Source organism: Bombina bombina, chromosome 9, assembly GCF_027579735.1.
Source record: "Bombina bombina isolate aBomBom1 chromosome 9, aBomBom1.pri, whole genome shotgun sequence".
Classification (NCBI taxonomy): Eukaryota; Metazoa; Chordata; class Amphibia; order Anura; family Bombinatoridae; genus Bombina; species Bombina bombina.
Window position 1 is genome coordinate 223,428,905 of NC_069507.1, and position 19,431 is coordinate 223,448,335.

The window sequence follows — 19,431 nt, forward strand, 5'->3', positions numbered from 1 at the left end:
GCCGTGTACTCTCCTCCCCTTGATGGAAATGAAATTATCAGGTAAGCATAATTTATGTTTTTACTTCGATGATGTGAATGTGATGTAAACGAAGAAGTCAGGGTCTTAGTGGGACTCCTTTATCTTTATGGAGTCATGGGCTAATATCTCCTGAGGGGGGTTATTGAACTTTAATCATGTTAGTTATGTGATTCTGTTTGCTAATGTGTAGTGAAAATAGGGCTCATGGCTATATCGGAACATAATGGCCTTTTTATCAGGCTGCGCAGCCCTGGTGGCCTTGGCGCGCTTTTTTCTGGCCTGCATGGTGTACCTTGTGACTAGGCGTGGTCACGTTATGTTCTCCATTTCTGTATTCCTGATCGTGTGGCGACGGAGAGAATCTGTATGCTAGTTGTCTGGGTCACAGGAGGTGGTGAGCGCCCCTGCCATTGGGGGGTGTAAGGTGCCGTTTTTATTTTTCTATCCATAATTATCTATCACCAAGTTATGGAGACTTCTGATTTTTTGGAGACGGATGTCTCTGATTCTTACAAAGAGTATGAAATAGTCCAGGTAATCCATGCCCATCAGTTATTTTCTGAATGCCGCTTTAGAGTGCTTTCTTCTCCCAGTACAGGGAACTTAGAGTCTGCCGAGCCATCCGCCCCTGGGAATCCCATATCCCGTGAGGCGCGTCCCCTAGAACTTTCCTTGACTACGCAAGCAGGTGTCCCTAATGCTGTTACCCCCTTCTCCGGAAGGGCGTGTGTTCGTCTGGGTCAGATTAGCCATCTGGGGAAGCGGTTTCCTCTGAAGTTTCAGGGGTCCAACCCCCGGGTGCCAGGGTTGTCACTTGCCTCAGCGGAGGTAAGTCTTGCTTTTCGTTATAGACTGGCGTGGCTTCTTGTCCTGCTGCGGAAGTTTTGGCGGTGCTAGAGGATCCCAGTCCTAATAGGTTGGCGGTCTTCTGTTCCAGACGGCAAGCTGGGTTTGACGTGTGGGGATGCAGTTAATCTCCTTATCGTCTCTAATTTCCTTTTTTTTGGGGTATCTTATTCCAGTTCTGATCTTAAAGGAATGGGGTCTCTGATTGGCTGGTCCTGTTCGTGTACCCATTCTTTTCGGGTGTTCACCTGCGGGTGCTGCCTTTTTTTTCTTTAATCTGGTTAGGATGTGTTTTATTTCTTTTGGAAGCTCATGTCTGTTATAATTTTTCCGTTGGGAAACATGTCTCTCTGGAATTTGAGACTGGCGATTTTGTAGTCGCTTGAGCACTTCCGCTGAAGTCGCAAGTTAAGGTTTTAGTACATGGTTATGTCCTTAGTTTTGTCAATCCTATGGTATTTTTATTTTTCTGTGGCCTTGGTCAGTTTTGAATGCCCTATGTAGCAGGCTGGTCCTCTGCGGGCGCTAATGTTCCTTACGACTTATATCATCCTCATGGTGCCGGTGTAACTGGCTGCATGGTTGTATGGTGAGTTTCTTACTCGAATGAGGAGTTATTTTCTCTTTGGGTTCTCTTCAGATCGATTTATGCTTTTGTTTTCTCTTCAGATCTATTTATGCTTTTGTTTTTGCTAGAGTGTTCATGAAGTGAAACTTCCGTGGGCTTCAATACATTTTTGAGGCTCTACCTATGCAGGGCTACATTTGGAGGGGGAGACCTTCGGTTCCTAGCCGACAGGCTGGGTCTCGTCTTGTCTTATAAGAAGGAGCATCGGCCTAGGTGTTCCTGACAGCGCGTACCCTTCACTGATGGGTTACAAATAGCCTTGTCTAAATCTTGATTTGCAGGCGACCGAAGAATTGCACTCTGATTGGGCCAGAGTGGATCCTCCTAAGGATTGCTCTAGGTAATGTTCCTCATCTTCTCCTTAAGGTCTTCTTTGGAATTGTCCTTTTTGGATCTTTTTTCCTTGATGACAGTATCTCTTCCTTTGGGTTGAGGCTGATTGGGTCCTTTTTTTTTTGTCTTCTTCCATTGGGTTTGGCCTTTGGTCAGCTGTTTCAGGAAGTAGGACCTTTGGGTTTTTCTACTTCCGGGATCCATCTGCTCCCATATTTTGGAGTTTGTTTTGCCCCTGCTTAGATGTTTTTGGGTTTTTACCCGTCTGGGGTTTGACTGTTAGTTAATTCGTTATTCCTCGAACTGTAGGGGCTTCCAGGTGAAGTATCCTGAGAGGATCTTGGAGACTATGGTTCTATTTTCTCCAGAATATCTGGGGTTGAGCTCTGTTCTCTTGATGTTCTCTTGATGTTCACTTAGTCTTTTGCCCCTAGTGCCTTAGGGTCAACCAGAGTGACTGTGTGGCTCTCATCTTGCCTAGCACCCTTTTTAATTTGGGAGTTGTTTCCCGTTGTGGGTGTCTTAAGCATTCTGTGTCTGGGACTCTTACATGAGAGTTCAGTGTCCAAGGTGCTTTGGATATAACTGTGATGCATCGCCTGGGGTGCGAAGTCTGCCCCGGAAGGGTAACCCGGTGGTTCCTCTATGGGTAGTATGTTTGTAAGCCGGCTCTGAGTTCTGTGTGTCCGGGTTTATTTGTCCTGGTCCTTGTCTTTGTCTAGACTTTTTGGAGTTCTGTTCCAGATCCCTAAGAGTGGTTCAGGACGGCCCTGTTCCCGGTTCCGGAACATCTTCGGTTCCTACCGGCGCATATTTTTTTCTTCTTAGAGAATTAGTCCTCTACTGGACCGGCCGTAGTGGCCGGATGTTTCTGTCATTCAGTACTTGACCTGTTGAGTCTGCCTATAGCTTTACGCTCCATGCCTTGTGCGGTTGTGCTATGCTGGTGCACGGAGGCGCTGTGCTAGTTTCGTTCTCCCTTGGGGTGGATGGATGGTGTCCCACCATGACTTAGTGGCTCCCTTGAAACCTGAAGGTCAAGAGTTTAGATACAGCTGTGGCTGTAATTTCATTATGCTGGTCTTGTGCATACCATTGCCTAGGGCATATTTATCCATAATATCCAACTGATGATGGGAGATATTTTCCTCCTCTGTTCAGTGGGGGTGTTCCCCTGCCTTGAGGCAGGATGTCAGAGTGAACGGATGAATTGTTGTGACATGCCATCTCTGTACTTTCAGTGGAGGGTCTCTCTTTGGGAGTACCCTTAATTTTCGGGAAGGGGGCTACGTCTGGGTAATGAAACCCAAGCCTTTAAAAAATAAAATAAAAAAATGTATAAAGTTGTGCGGTGACGTCATCACGTCATTGCGCGTGACGTCACCACATGTAATGTGAAGCCCCGGCGATGCCTGTCACTATGCAGGCCCAATCACCGGGGTAGAAGCCGGTAGGAGTCCCCAGATCTCGCTGAAAGTGGGAGAGTGCTTGTGACGGCTCAGAGCCGTCATTAGCACTCAAGGGGTTAAAGGGACACTGAACCCAATTTTTTTTCGTGATTCAGATAGAGCATGAAATTTTAAGCTACTTTCTAATTTACTCCTATTATCAAATTTTTTTCGTTCTCTTTGTATCTTTATTTGAAATGCAAGAATGTAAGTTTAGATGCCGGCCCATATTTGGTGAACAACCTGGGTTGTCCTTGCTGATTGGTGGATAAATTCAACCACCAATAAAAAGTGCTGTCCAGAGTCTGAACCAAAAAAAGCTTAAATGCCTTTTTCAAATAAAGATAGCAAGAGAACGAAGAAAATTGATAATAGGAGTAAATTAGAAAGTTACTTAAAATTGCATGCTCTATCTGAATCAAGAAAGGAAAAATTTGGGTTCAGTCTCCCTTTAATCATCTTTCTTCATCAAAATGTAAACTATGGTCCATATGGATATTTAAGGGACAAAGAATGCCATGAGAAGTGCATATTTCAGTTTTGACCTGTCTATTAGGCATGCTCATGACATTCAGGAGAAAAGAAATGCTGCAAGCAGTATTTGGCAATTTTCAGAGCCATATTTATTCTTGTAAAAGTGCAACATACAAAAATCTGGATTTGCACAGATCTTAGTGTTTTGCATTGTCACAAGAATAAATTTGGATCCAAAAAATTGTTGAATATCGATAATGGCCGCAATCTTTAGCATTTGTTTCCTCCTGAATATCACAAATGCATATGCCTACTGTCTATCTTTTTTTAACCCCTTCGCTACTGGGAATTTCAGAGAAAAACTTGCTCAAAGTATCGGAGAACCTTTTAGCATTTTTGCTATCATTCTGTTTAAACAGAAATAGAGCCTTTTTTTTTTTTTAAATTTAGCAATGACAACTAGATATATTTTTAAAGTAGACAACCCAATGTATTGATCTAGGCCTATTTTGGTATACAGGTAGCCCTCAGTTTACGCCGGGGTTAGGTTCCAGGAGGAATGGTTGTAAATTCAAACCGTTGTAAATTGAAACCCAGTTTATAATGTAAGTCAATGGGGAGTGTGGGAGTTAGGTTCCAGGCCCCTCTCAAAATTTTCATAAGTAACACCTAATACATAATTTTTAAAGGTTTGAAATTAAGACTTTAAATGCTAAACAGCATTATAAACCTAATAATATAGATTGTATCATCATCAAACTAAGTTTAATGAACAAAAACATTTTGCTAAACATCACCTAATAAAATAATTATACAACAGATTGCATCATCATCAAACTAAGTTTAATGAACAAAAACGTTTTTTATTTGCAGTTCTCTGCATTGTTAGCATGTTAGATAATATTGGGTCTGCACCTATTCTATGCATTTCTATCTGCAGTGATTAATAGGCAGTTAGGCACCCTCACCTCAAGCAGCTGGACAGGAAGATAATAGGGAAGTGGCTGCTAAATCTTGCTCGATAGATCTGATCTGTGTACACAGATCAATTTCAGACTGTTAAAACTTGCTTAAAGGGACAGTCTAGTAAAAAAAAACCTTTCATGATTCAGATAGGGCATGTAATTTTAAACAATTTTCCAATTTACTTTTATCACCAATTTTTCTTTGTTCTCTTGGTATTCTTAGTTGAAAGCTAAACCTAGGAAGTTCATATGCTAATTTCTTAGACCTTGAAGGCCGCCTCTTAAGAATGCATTTTAACAGGTTTTTCACCACTAGAGGGTGTTAGTACACGTTTTTCATATAGATAACACTGTGCTCATGCACGTGAAGTTACCTGGGAGCCATCACTGATTGGCTAAACTGCAAGTCTGTCAAAAGAACTGAAATAAAGGGGCAGTTTGCAGAGGCTTATATACAAGATAATCACAGAGGTAAAAAAATACATAAATATAACTGTTGATTATGCAAAACTGGGGAATGGGTAAAAAAGGGATTATCTATCTTTTAAAACAATAACAATTCTGGTGTAGACTGTCCCTTTAACTTTGCTGAAACACAAGTGGACAGCTCCACCTACTGGCTATTTTAATTAGCGCACTGCTTTTCAATGCATTTCAGTAGCAGTACCATGACTGAAAAAAAGGTTGTTATTCTGAAACGGCGCAATTTGAACCGGCGTAAACCGAGGGCCACCTGTATTTGATGACACTATTTGGTATCTAAATATGATCACACACATACATATATATATATATATATATATATATATATATATATATATATATATATATATATATATATATTAGTGCAGTAATAAGACAAATGGTTAAAAAAGCTTCTCTAGGAAAAACCTTTGTTTAGAAATAGCAGACATGAATGGCTTTGCCATTGGTTTTTGGTAATTAAGAGGCCACTAAGTGCAGCTGAGCAACACACTTCTGAAATTCCCAGCAGTGAAGGAGTTAATTGTTTAGCTGGAAAGGGTAATATTTGCTGTATTGTAGGAATTGCCCTCCCACCTGACACCCCCCACCCTTTGCTCCCTCCCAAACAGTCCCCCCCCCCACACACACACACGGGTCACTACCATCTTAGGTATTGGCAGACAGTCTGCCAGTACTCAGTTTAGAGGTTTTTTTTTAATAATATTTAAGTATTTTTTGTAGTGTAGGGATCCTTCCTCACCCTCCCACCTACCTGATCCCCCCACAAAGAGTTCTCTAACCCTCTCCCTTCCCACTGTATTCCACCTTCTTTTACTTGGCAGCCAGTCTGCCAGTTACAAATTACAGTATTTTTTTTTTTTTTTTGTATTATTTCTTTGCTATAAATATTTTTTTGTTGTGTAGGGACCCCGCTCTCACCGCCTCCACCCTCTAAGCAATCTCATTTTTCTGTAGTATTATGTTTTCATTATTGCGTCTCCTGTTCCTGTAGTTTCACTATAAAATCGATGAGTACAATTAGAGACACATAAAGTTTGCAAATAAAGATTTTGTGGATTTTAGTAATTTTAAACTGACTAAATGTTAACCATATTTAATATTTACTGTAGCAATGCACACATCCATCGTTTTGAATACTTTCTGTCCCCGATTGTACTTAGCAGAAGAGCTTAGATAAGAGAAACCTAGGTTTCAACATGGTGGCACCTATTACTTAAAAGAAACCAAAACTTTGCACTTGTGTATTCAATATTTAAACAACATATCTTTTTAAAGCATATAACTGCATAGTCTTATCCTAATCTTTGTTTTAAATACATAAGTTTATCTAGAATGTATTTACTTGTTAAAGACTTAAGGGGAGGTTGTTATTTTTTTAAAATATTTTTCATTGTTTTGTCGGGAAAATGTCACCCTGTAGCAGTGATTGTGAACCTTGGCACTCCAGATGTTTCAGAACTACATTTCCCATGATGCTCGACTGGACTGCAGAGGGACTAAGCATCATGGGAAACTTAGTTCTGAAACATTTGGGGTGCCAAGGTTCGTCATCACTGCCCTATAGCTTTGACAAACATAAATATTTCTCTCTTTCTAGATTGTAACAATTGTCCTTCTCATGTCAAGTAATTGCTATGTATGCAGCTCATCCGTATTGCCAGCTGCCCCCCCCCTCGTTGTGACGCCTTTACAAATCCACAAGAGGGAGCTTAGTTTAGTCGGAAATTAAATTCCTTTTACTGAGGAACGGTCTTGGTTTTATACTTGTTTTCAATTTTATGTTTCAGAATAAATTTTACATAGAAACTAAGCTTAACAGAGACTTGAAAGATGACCTAATAAAGCTGTTTACGGACCACGTGGCAGATAAGCACATTTATAGCCTAATGCGTGAGTATGTTAACTTTGTAATTGCTGATAAATGTAAATATATAAATCTTTATATTATCCAACGTTCCTATGTAAATGATGTAACTAAATAGTGAAAATATCATTACTTGCAAAAAATGTAAATATAAACTTTGGTGTGTTTTGTCTGTAAAAGATAATAAGAATAGCATAATGGAAGTCAGCATTTTCCCTAATGCATGATTATAAATTTTTCTTTCATGATTCAGATAGAGCATGCAATTTCTCCAACATAGGTGTGTCCGGTCCACGGCGTCATCCTTACTTGTGGGATATTCTCTTCCCCAACAGGAAATGTATTCTCTTCCCCAACAGGAAATGGCAAAGAGCCCAGCAAAGCTGGTCACATGATCCCTCCTAGGCTCCGCCTACCCCAGTCATTCTCTTTGCCGTTGTACAGGCAACATCTCCACGGAGATGGCTTAGAGTTTTTTAGTGTTTAACTGTAGTTTTTTATTATTCAATCAAGAGTTTGTTATTTTGAAATAGTGCTGGTATGTACTATTTACTCAGAAACAGAAAAGAGATGAAGATTTCTGTTTGTATGAGGAAAATGATTTTAGCAACCGTCACTAAAATCCATGGCTGTTCCACACAGGACTGTTGAGAGCAATTAACTTCAGTTGGGGGAACAGTGTGCAGTCTCTTGCTGCTTGAGGTATGACACATTCTAACAAGACGATGTAATGCTGGAAGCTGTCATTTTCCCTATGGGATCCGGTAAGCCATGTTTATTACGATCGTAAATAAGGGCTTCACAAGGGCTTATTAAAACTGTAGACTTTTTTTGGGCTAAATCGATTCATTATTAACACATATTTAGCCTTGAGGAATCATTTTATCTGGGTATTTTGATATAATAATATCGGCAGGCACTGGTTTAGACACCTTATTCTTTAGGGGCTTTCCCAAAGCATAAGCAGAGCCTCATTTTCGCGCCGGTGTTGCGCACTTGTTTTTGAGAGGCATGGCATGCAGTCGCATGTGAGAGGAGCTCTGATACTTAGAAAAGACTTTCTGAAGGCGTCATTTGGTATCGTATTCCCCTTTGGGCTTGGTTGGGTCTCAGCAAAGCAGATACCAGGGACTGTAAAGGGGTTAAAGTTCAAAACGGCTCCGGTTCCGTTATTTTAAGGGTTAAAGCTTCCAAATTTGGTGTGCAATACTTTTAAGGCTTTAAGACACTGTGGTGAAAATTTGGTGAATTTTGAACAATTCCTTCATGTTTTTTCGCAATTGCAGTAATAAAGTGTGTTCAGTTTAAAATTTAAAGTGACAGTAACGGTTTTATTTTAAAACGTTTTTTGTACTTTGTTATCAAGTTTATGCCTGTTTAACATGTCTGAACTACCAGATAGACTGTGTTCTGAATGTGGGGAAGCCAGAATTCCTATTCATTTAAATAAATGTGATTTATGTGATAATGACAATGATGCCCAAGATGATTCCTCAAGTGAGGGGAGTAAGCATGGTACTGCATCATTCCCTCCTTCGTCTACACGAGTCTTGCCCACTCAGGAGGCCCCTAGTACATCTAGCGCGCCAATACTCCTTACTATGCAACAATTAACGGCTGTAATGGATAATTCTGTCAAAAACATTTTAGCCAAAATGAACACTTATCAGCGTAAGCGCGGCTGCTCTGTTTTAGATACTGAAGAGCATGACGACGCTGATAATAATATTTCTGAAGGGCCCCTAACCCAGTCTGATGGGGCCAGGGAGGTTTTGTCTGAGGGAGAAATTACTGATTCAGGGAACATTTCTCAACAGGCTGAACCTGATGTGATTGCATTTAAATTTAAGTTGGAACATCTCCGCATTCTGCTTAAGGAGGTATTATCCACTCTGGATGATTGTGACAAGTTGGTCATCCCAGAGAAACTTTGTAAAATGGACAAGTTCCTAGAGGTGCCGGGGCTCCCAGAAGCTTTTCCTATACCCAAGCGGGTGGCGGACATTGTTAATAAAGAATGGGAAAGGCCCGGTATTCCTTTCGTCCCTCCCCCCATATTTAAAAAATTGTTTCCTATGGTCGACCCCAGAAAGGACTTATGGCAGACAGTCCCCAAGGTCGAGGGAGCGGTTTCCACTTTAAACAAACGCACCACTATACCCATAGAGGATAGTTGTGCTTTCAAAGATCCTATGGATAAAAAATTAGAAGGTTTGCTTAAAAAAATGTTTGTTCAGCAAGGTTACCTTCTACAACCAATTTCATGCATTGTCCCTGTCGCTACAGCCGCATGTTTCTGGTTCGATGATCTGATAAGAGCGATCGATAGTGATTCTCCTCCTTTGGAGGAGATTATGGACAGAATCAATGCTCTCAAATTGGCTAATTCTTTCACCCTAGACGCCACTTTGCAATTGGCTAGGTTAGCGGCTAAGAATTCTGGGTTTGCTATTGTGGCGCGCAGAGCGCTTTGGTTGAAATCTTGGTCGGCTGATGCGTCTTCCAAGAACAAGCTACTTAACATTCCTTTCAAGGGGAAAACGCTGTTTGGCCCTGACTTGAAAGAGATTATCTCTGATATCACTGGGGGTAAGGGCCACGCCCTTCCTCAGGATCGGCCTTTCAAGGCAAAAAATAAACCTAATTTTCGTCCCTTTCGTAGAAACGGACCAGCCCAAGGTGCTACGTCCTCTAAGCAAGAGGGTAATACTTCTCAAGCCAAGCCAGCTTGGAGACCAATGCAAGGCTGGAACAAGGGAAAGCAGGCCAAGAAACCTGCCACTGCTACCAAGACAGCATGAAATGTTGGCCCCCGATCCGGGACCGGATCTGGTGGGGGGCAGACTCTCTCTCTTCGCTCAGGCTTGGGCAAGAGATATTCTGGATCCTTGGGCGCTAGAAATAGTCTCCCAAGGTTATCTTCTGGAATTCAAGGGACTTCCCCCAAGGGGGAGGTTCCACAGGTCTCAGTTGTCTTCAGACCACATAAAAAGACAGGCATTCTTACATTGTGTAGAAGACCTGTTAAAAATGGGAGTGATTCATCCTGTTCCATTAAGAGAACAAGGGATGGGGTTCTACTCCAATCTGTTCATAGTTCCCAAAAAAGAGGGAACGTTCAGACCAATCTTAGATCTCAAGATCTTAAACAAGTTTCTCAAGGTTCCATCGTTCATTCCTTCTAGGGCCCAGCCTGGTAGTGAATTCTATATAGACAGTACTGTCTGTGATATAGGCCCCCGTTTATCTCAGCACATGTGAAGGGCACACAAGGGGTAGTTAAAACTGGAAAGATTATAGATTTCATTCATACCTTTATATAAAACTTTATGTATGCCTAAGACCAACATCATAGGTGATATGAAGATAAAGCATAATATACAGTACATGTTCAGAGTAGCTATATAGAGCACATTAGACCTTAGATGATAGGGCCACTTTGGGCCCTTAATTGCTATATATAAGTAACAGCAGAAAGGTGTGAGATTGACCTCTACCTAAGTAATAACACTACAGAGATGGAGGGGTTAGCTCAGTTAAGCCAATAGCCCCTGTAAAGTGGGAGCAATTCTAGAAACCTACAGCCATCTAGTAATTTTACTTTCTTTCTATTGTACTATCTCAGCAATATACATATAAATAGTTACATAAAAGGCGTTGAAAGAAGCTGGATATATAGGTTAGCAGCGTACATCTGCTGAGAAAAAACAGGCTATAAGCTTTTATAAATGGTGAAGCAACAGCTCAATATGCGATACAGTATTTATTTCACATATATGCCACTCCTGAACCCCTGCAAATAAACGGAATAAACTTCTATCAGAGAAAAATCACGTCAAGAGACAGTATTATGTTTCATAAATCAACTGGTCTGCCTAAATAACATACTACCTGTAGGTAGTCTCAGTGTAAACATATATACAAATAGCATCTCAGCATCAGACATAACTGCTCGCTGAGCAGTGCATATATACCCAGTCCAAGAGGGGAAAAGTCCTGAGGTAGAGTTAAATCGGCCCCAGCAGTCCAAAAGTGGCCTTTACTTTACCCTATCCCGGCTTTCTTCTGTTATGTGCGATCAGTCCACGGGTCATCATTACTTCTGGGATATAACTCCTCCCCAACAGGAAATGCAAGAGGATTCACCCAGCAGAGCTGATATAGCTCCTCCCCTCTACGTCAGTCCCAGTCATTCTCTTGCACCCAACGACTAGATAGGATGTGTGAGAGGACTATGGTGATTATACTTAGTTTTTATGACTTCAATCAAAAGTTTGTTATTTTACAATAGCACCGGAGCGTGTTATTACTTCTCTGGCAGAGTTTGAAGAAGAATCTACCAGAGTTTTTTACTATGATTTTAACCGGAGTAGTTAAGATCATATTGCTGTTCTCGGCCATCTGAGGGAGGTAAAGGCTTCAGATCAGGGGACAGCGGGCAGATGAATCTGCATTGAGGTATGTAGCAGTTTTTATTTTCTGAATGGAATTGATGAAAAAATCCTGCTATACCGTTATAATGACATGTATGTATACACTTCAGTATTCTGGGAATGGTTTTTCACCGGAACTACTCTGTTAAAGGTCACTAATCCTTTTAATAAATATTGTCATGTTAAACGTTTTTGCTGGAATGTAGAATCGTTTACATTGCTGAGGTACTGAGTAAATAAATGTTTGGGCATTATTTTCCACTTGGCAGTTGTATGCTTTAAATTGTGACAGTTTCGTTTCTCCTCACTGCTGTGTGTGAGAGGGAGGGGCCGTTTTTGGCGCTCTTTTGCTACGCATCAAAAAATTCCAGTCAGCTACTATTATATTTCCTGCATGATCCGGTTCACTGACAGATCTCAGGGGTCTTCAAACTTCTTTGAAGGGAGGTACATTCTCTCAGCAGAGCTGTGAGAATTTTTATTGACTGTGAATAAAAACGTTACTCTATAATTTTTTATGTCAAATTTAGTTATTTACTAATGGGAACAAACCTTTGCTAAAAGTTGTGTTATTTTAAACTTGATGCTATAACTGTTTTTCAGTTCATTATCTCAACTGTCATTTAATCGTTTAAGTACCTCTTTGAGGCACAGTACGTTTTTGTTAAAAAAGATTATAACCAGGTTGCAAGTTATTGCTAGTGTGTTAAACATGTCTGACTCAGAGAATGATATCTGTGTCATTTGTTCCAATGCCAAGGTGGAGTCCAATAGAAATTTATGTACTAACTGTATTGATGCTACTTTAAATAAAAGTCAATCTGTACAATGTGAACAAATTTCACCAAACTGCGAGGGGAGAGTTATGCCGACTAACTCGCCTCACGCGGCAGTACCTGCATCTCCCGCCCAGGAGGTGCGTGATATTATGGCGCCTAATACATCTGGGCGGCCATTACAGATAACATTACATGATATGGCTACTGTTATGACTGAAGTTTTGTCTAAATTACCAGAACTAAGAGGCAAGCGTGATCACTCTGGGGTGAGAACAGAGTGCGCTGACAATACTAGGGCCATGTCTGATACTGCGTCACAGCTTGCAGAGCATGAGGACGGAGAGCTTCATTCTGTGGGTGACGGTTCTGATCCAAACAGATTGGATTCAGATATTTCAAATTTTAAATTTAAGTTGGAGAACCTCCGGGCATTACTAGGGGAGGTCTTAGCGGCTCTCAATGATTGTAACACCATTGCAATACCAGAGAAAATGTGTAGGTTGGATAAATACTTTGCGGTACCGGCGAGTACTGACGTTTTTCCTATACCTAAGAGATTAACTGAAATTGTTACTAAGGAGTGGGATAGACCCGGTGTGCCGTTCTCACCCCCTCCAATATTTAGAAAGATGTTTCCAATAGACGCCACTACTCGGGACTTATGGCAAACGGTCCCTAAGGTGGAGGGAGCAGTTTCTACTTTAGCTAAGCGTACCACTATCCCGGTAGAGGATAGCTGTGCTTTTTCAGATCCAATGGATAAAAAATTAGAGGGTTACCTTAAGAAAATGTTTGTTCAACAAGGTTTTATATTGCAACCCCTTGCATGTATCGCGCCGATTACGGCTGCGGCAGCATTTTGGATTGAGTCTCTGGAAGAGAACCTTAGTTCATCTACGCTAGACGACATTATGGACAGACTTAGAGTCCTTAAACTAGCCAATTCATTCATTTCGGAGGCCGTAGTACATTTAACCAAACTTACGGCTAAGAACTCTGGATTCGCCATACAGGCACGTAGAGCACTGTGGCTAAAATCATGGTCAGCTGATGTTACTTCTAAGTCTAAATTACTTAATATACCTTTCAAAGGGCAGTCTTTATTTGGGCCCGGGTTGAAAGAAATTATCGCTGACATTACAGGAGGTAAGGGCCACGCCCTACCTCAAGACAAAGCCAAAGCTAAGGCTAGACAGTCTAATTTTCGTCCCTTTCGGAATTTCAAACCTGGAGCAGCGTCAACCTCCTTTGCTCCAAAACAGGAAGGAGCTGCTGCTCGTTACAGGCAAGGCTGGAAACCTAACCAGTCCTGGAATAAGGGCAAACAGGCCAGGAAACCTGCTGCTGCCCCAAAGACAGCATGAACCGAGAGCCCCCGATCCGGGACCGGATCTAGTGGGGGGCAGACTTTCTCTCTTCGCTCAGGCCTGGGCAAGAGATGTTCAGGATCCCTGGGCGCTGGAGATCATATCTCAGGGATACCTTCTAGATTTCAAATTATCTCCCCCAAAAGGGAGATTTCATCTGTCAAGGTTGTCAACAAACCAGATAAAGAAAGAAGCGTTTCTACGCTGTGTACAAGATCTGTTATTAATGGGAGTGATCCATCCAGTTCCGCGGTCGGAACAAGGACAAGGGTTCTACTCAAACCTGTTTGTGGTTCCCAAAAAAGAGGGAACTTTCAGGCCAATCTTAGATTTAAAGATTCTAAACAAATTCCTAAGAGTTCCATCGTTCAAAATGGAAACTATTCGGACAATCTTACCTATGATCCAAAAGGGTCAGTACATGACCACAGTGGATTTAAAAGATGCTTACCTTCACATACCGATTCACAAAGATCATCAACGGTATCTACGGTTTGCCTTCCTAGACAGGCACTACCAGTTTGTAGCTCTTCCATTCGGATTGGCTACGGCCCCAAGAATCTTCACAAAGGTTCTGGGTGCCCTTCTGGCGGTACTAAGACCGCGAGGGATTTCGGTAGCTCCGTACCTAGACGACATTCTAATACAAGCTTCAAGCTTTCAAACTGCCAAGTCTCATACAGAGTTAGTTCTGGCATTTCTAAGGTCGCATGGATGGAAAGTGAACGAAAAGAAAAGTTCTCTTTTTCCTCTCACAAGAGTTCCATTCTTGGGGACTCTTATAGATTCTGTAGAAATGAAGATTTACCTGACAGAAGACAGGTTAACAAGGCTTCAGGATGCATGCCGTGTCCTTCATTCCATTCAACACCCGTCAGTGGCTCAATGCATGGAGGTGATCGGCTTAATGGTAGCGGCAATGGACATAGTACCTTTTGCACGCCTACACCTCAGACCGCTGCAATTGTGCATGCTAAGTCAGTGGAATGGGGATTACTCAGATTTGTCCCCTACCCTGAATCTGAATCAAGAGACCAGAAATTCTCTTCTATGGTGGCTTTATCGGCCACACCTGTCCAGGGGGATGCCATTCAGCAGGCCAGACTGGACAATCGTAACAACAGACGCCAGCCTGCTAGGTTGGGGCGCTGTCTGGAATTCTCTGAAGACTCAGGGATTATGGAATCAGGAGGAGAGTCTCCTTCCAATAAACATTCTGGAATTGAGGGCAGTTCTCAATGCCCTTCTAGCTTGGCCCCAATTAACAACTCAGGGGTTCATCAGGTTTCAGTCGGACAATATCACGACTGTAGCTTACATCAACCATCAGGGAGGGACAAGAAGCTCCCTAGCAATGATGGAAGTATCAAAGATAATTCGCTGGGCAGAGTCTCACTCTTGCCACCTGTCAGCAATCCACATCCCGGGAGTGGAGAACTGGGAGGCGGATTTCTTGAGTCGCCAGACTTTTCATCCGGGAGAGTGGGAACTTCATCCGGAGATTTTTGCCCAAATACTTCGACGTTGGGGCAAACCAGAGATAGATCTCATGGCGTCTCGCCAGAACGCCAAACTTCCTCACTACGGGTCCAGATCCAGGGATCCGGGAGCGGTTCTGATAGATGCTTTGACAGCACCTTGGAACTTCGGGATGGCTTATGTGTTTCCACCCTTCCCGCTGCTTCCTCGATTGATTGCGAAAATCAAACAAGAGAGAGCATCTGTGATTCTAATAGCGCCTGCATGGCCACGCAGGACTTGGTATGCAGATCTAGTGGACATGTCATCCTGTCCACCTTGGTCTCTACCTCTGAGACAGGACCTTCTGATACAGGGTCCATTCAAACATCAAAATCTAACTTCTCTGAAACTGACTGCTTGGAAATTGAACGCTTGATTTTATCAAAGCGTGGTTTTTCTGAGTCGGTTATTGATACCCTGATCCAGGCTAGGAAGCCTGTTACCAGAAAGATTTACCATAAAATATGGCGCAAATACCTATACTGGTGCGAATCCAAACGTTACTCCTGGAGTAAGGTTAGGATCCCTAGGATATTGTCTTTTCTACAAGAAGGTTTAGAAAAGGGTTTATCGGCTAGTTCATTAAAGGGACAGATTTCAGCTCTGTCCATCTTGTTACACAGGCGTCTGTCAGAAAATCCAGACGTCCAGGCCTTTTGTCAAGCTTTAGCTAGGATCAAGCCTGTGTTTAAAGCCGTTGCTCCGCCATGGAGTTTAAACTTAGTTCTTAACGTTTTACAAGGTGTTCCATTTGAACCCCTTCATTCCATTGATATAAAATTGTTATCTTGGAAAGTTCTGTTTTTAATGGCTATTTCCTCGGCTCGAAGAGTCTCTGAGTTATCAGCATTACATTGTGATTCTCCTTATCTGATTTTTCACTCAGATAAGGTAGTTCTGCGTACTAAACCTGGGTTCTTACCTAAGGTAGTCACTAACAGGAATATCAATCAAGAGATTGTTGTTCCATCCTTGTGTCCAAATCCTTCTTCAAAGAAGGAACGTCTTCTACACAATCTGGATGTAGTTCGTGCCCTCAAGTTCTACTTGCAGGCAACTAAAAATTTTCGCCAAACTTCTTCCCTGTTTGTCGTTTATTCTGGACAGAGGAGAGGTCAAAAAGCTTCTGCTACCTCTCTCTCCTTCTGGCTTCGTAGCATAATACGTTTAGCCTATGAGACTGCTGGACAGCAGCCTCCTGAAAGAATTACAGCTCACTCCACTAGAGCTGTGGCTTCCACTTGGGCCTTTAAGAATGAGGCCTCTGTTGAACAGATTTGCAAGGCTGCAACTTGGTCTTCGCTTCATACTTTTTCCAAATTTTACAAATTTGACACTTTTGCTTCTTCGGAGGCTATTTTTGGGAGAAAGGTTCTTCAGGCAGTGGTTCCTTCTGTATAATGAGCCTGCCTATCCCTCCCGTCATCCGTGTACTTTTTGCTTTGGTATTGGTATCCCAGAAGTAATGATGACCCGTGGACTGATCGCACATAACAGAAGAAAACATAATTTATGCTTACCTGATAAATTCCTTTCTTCTGTTGTGCGATCAGTCCACGGCCCGCCCTGTTTTTTTAAGGCAGGTAAATATCTTTTAAATTATACTCCAGTCACCACTTCACCCTTGGTTACTCCTTTCTCGTTGATTCTTGGTCGAATGACTGGGACTGACGTAGAGGGGAGGAGCTATATCAGCTCTGCTGGGTGAATCCTCTTGCATTTCCTGTTGGGGAGGAGTTATATCCCAGAAGTAATGATGACCCGTGGACTGATCGCACAACAGAAGAAAGGAATTTATCAGGTAAGCATAAATTATGTTTTTATGTTGTCACTCAGATCTTGAAGGCCTCCGGGTATCCTCTGCAGCACTTCAGAAACCAGGTCAGACAGAAACCTCAGCTCGCGCCATAGCTCTAGGGCACAGCCCACACTGAGAGCCAGAGCAGGGCAGTTATGATGAGCCACCAGCGTACAGCCTTTCGCAAGGGAGCCGGCCGGTCTCCCCCATATGTCCAGGTAAGCGGCAGTGAGCTGGACACTTCTAGTGGGATAGGCCTCTCGAGCCACTACCTTATCTCGTGCGATGCTGACAGACGCTGCCGTTCCATCCCTTTCCCTTTCAGGCGGTTCTTTTATTTTAGGCACTCCTAGAGTATTGACAGCTCCCCACCTCTTATCTCCAGGACTAGAATCTCACTGTCCCTTCTCCATGACGGTGGATTCGGTGAGTGTGTGTTCTTTCTGCGGCTGTGTATCGCCGCTCTTGATGCGTGAAGCCACTTCTCTTTCCACAGCAGGCCTGCCAGATTGCGCCACAGGGGTTTCAAATAGTTTCATAAGGCGGTCAAATTTGTAGAGCATCAGCCGCTCAGATTCATCAAATAGGGCTTGTACCTTAGCGCAAAAATCCTCCTCCATGGTGTGAGAGTTATGTAGAGAATCTCAGTACTCTCTGATTACCCGGTTTCCCGGGGGGGGAGGCTGAGATCCCTCTCCTTAAGAGCCGCCAGGGACCTTCAGCAGTCCAGATTGGGAAGACCTGCGTTATTTGAAAAAATTCTTAAATCAGTCTATTCAGCCAAATGTCCCCTACAACTTGAGATATAAATTTTAGCTGGATGGCTATGTAGTTAGCAGCTTACAGGCGGAATGTAAAACTGTAGCCCAGAGCTCCCATTTTAGCGGCCATCTTGGCCCATAGCCTGGACACGCCGCCCTGTCATTTTAAGATAGGATTTATTTTATTTTTTCAAAACTTCAGTCACCTCTGCACCTTTTAGCTTTTCCTTTCTCTTCCTATTACTTCGGTCGAATGACTGGGGGGAGGAGTTAGGGGAGGAGCTATGTAACAGCTCTGCTGTGGTGCTCTTTCTTTCATGTAATTAACAAGAGTCCATGAGCTAGTGACGTATGGGATATACATTCCTACCAGGAGGGGCAAAGTTTCCCAAACCTTAAAATGCCTATAAATACACCCCTCACCACACCCACAAATCAGTTTTACAAACTTTGCCTCCGATGGAGGTGGTGAAGTAAGTTTGTGCTAGATTCTACGTTGATATGCGCTCCGCAGCAAGTTGGAGCCCGGTTTTCCTCTCAGCGTGCAGTGAATGTCAGAGGGATGTGAGGAGAGTATTGCCTATTGAATGCAGTGATCTCCTTCTACGGGGTCTATTTCATAAGGTTCTCTGTTATCGGTCGTAGAGATTCATCTCTTACCTCCCTTTTCAGATCGACGATATACTCTTATATTTACCATTTCCTCTACTGATTCTCGTTTCAGTACTGGTTTGGCTTTCTACAAACATGTAGATGAGTGTCCTGGGGTAAGTAAGTCTTATTTTCTGTGACACTCTAAGCTATGGTTGGGCACTTTATTTATAAAGTTCTAAATATATGTATTCAAACATTTATTTGCCTTGACTCAGAATGTTCAACTTTCCTTATTTCCAGACAGTCAGTTTCATATTTGGGATTATGCTTTAATTATCATATATTTTCTTACCTCAAAAATTTGACTTTTTTCCCTGTGGGCTGTTAGGCTCGCGGGGGCTGAAAATGCTTCATTTTATTGCGTCATTCTTGGCGCGGACTTTTTTGGCGCAAAAATTCATTTCCGTTTCCGGCGTCATACGTGTCGCCGGAAGTTGCGTCATTTTTTACGTTATTTTGCGCCAAAAATGTCGGCGTTCCGGATGTGGCGTCATTTTTGGCGCCAAACGCATTTAGGCGCCAAATAATGTGGGCGTTTTATTTGGCGCCAAAAAATATGGGCGTCGCCTTTGTCTCCACATTATTTCAGTCTCATTTTTCATTTGCTTCTGGTTGCTAGAAGCTTGATGTTTGGCATTTTTTTCCCATTCCTGAAACTGTCTTATAAGGAATTTGATCTATTTTGCTTTATATGTTGTTTTTTCTCTTACATATTGCAAGATGTCTCACGTTGCATCTGAGCCAGAAGATACTACAGGAAAACCTCTGCCTGCTGGATCTACCAAAGCTAAGTGTATCTGCTGTAAACTTTTGGTAGCTATTCCTCCAGCTGTTGTTTGTATTAAATGTCATGACAAACTTGTTAATGCAGATAATATTTCCTTTAGTGATGTACCATTGCCTGTTGCAGTTCCCTCAACATCTAAGGTGCAGAATGTTCCTGATAACATAAGAGATTTTGTTTCTGAATCTATAAAGAAGGCTTTGTCTGTTATTTCTCCTTCTAGTAAACGTAAAAAGTCTTTTAAATCTTCTCTCTCTACAGATGAATTT

At 42.3% G+C, this 19,431-nt stretch overlaps 1 protein-coding gene across 3 annotated transcripts in view; it reads left to right on the forward strand.

The window, feature by feature from the left end:
- The window catches only part of CACUL1 (CDK2 associated cullin domain 1), a 170,166-nt gene that overhangs the window by 41,323 nt on the left and 109,412 nt on the right, over nucleotides 1-19,431 (forward strand). For all 3 annotated transcript variants that reach the window (XM_053692673.1, XM_053692672.1, XM_053692674.1), the window contains exon 5: nucleotides 6,989-7,091. In XM_053692673.1, the coding sequence (XP_053548648.1) occupies nucleotides 6,989-7,091 (103 nt within the window). The remainder of the gene's footprint in view (nucleotides 1-6,988; nucleotides 7,092-19,431) is intronic.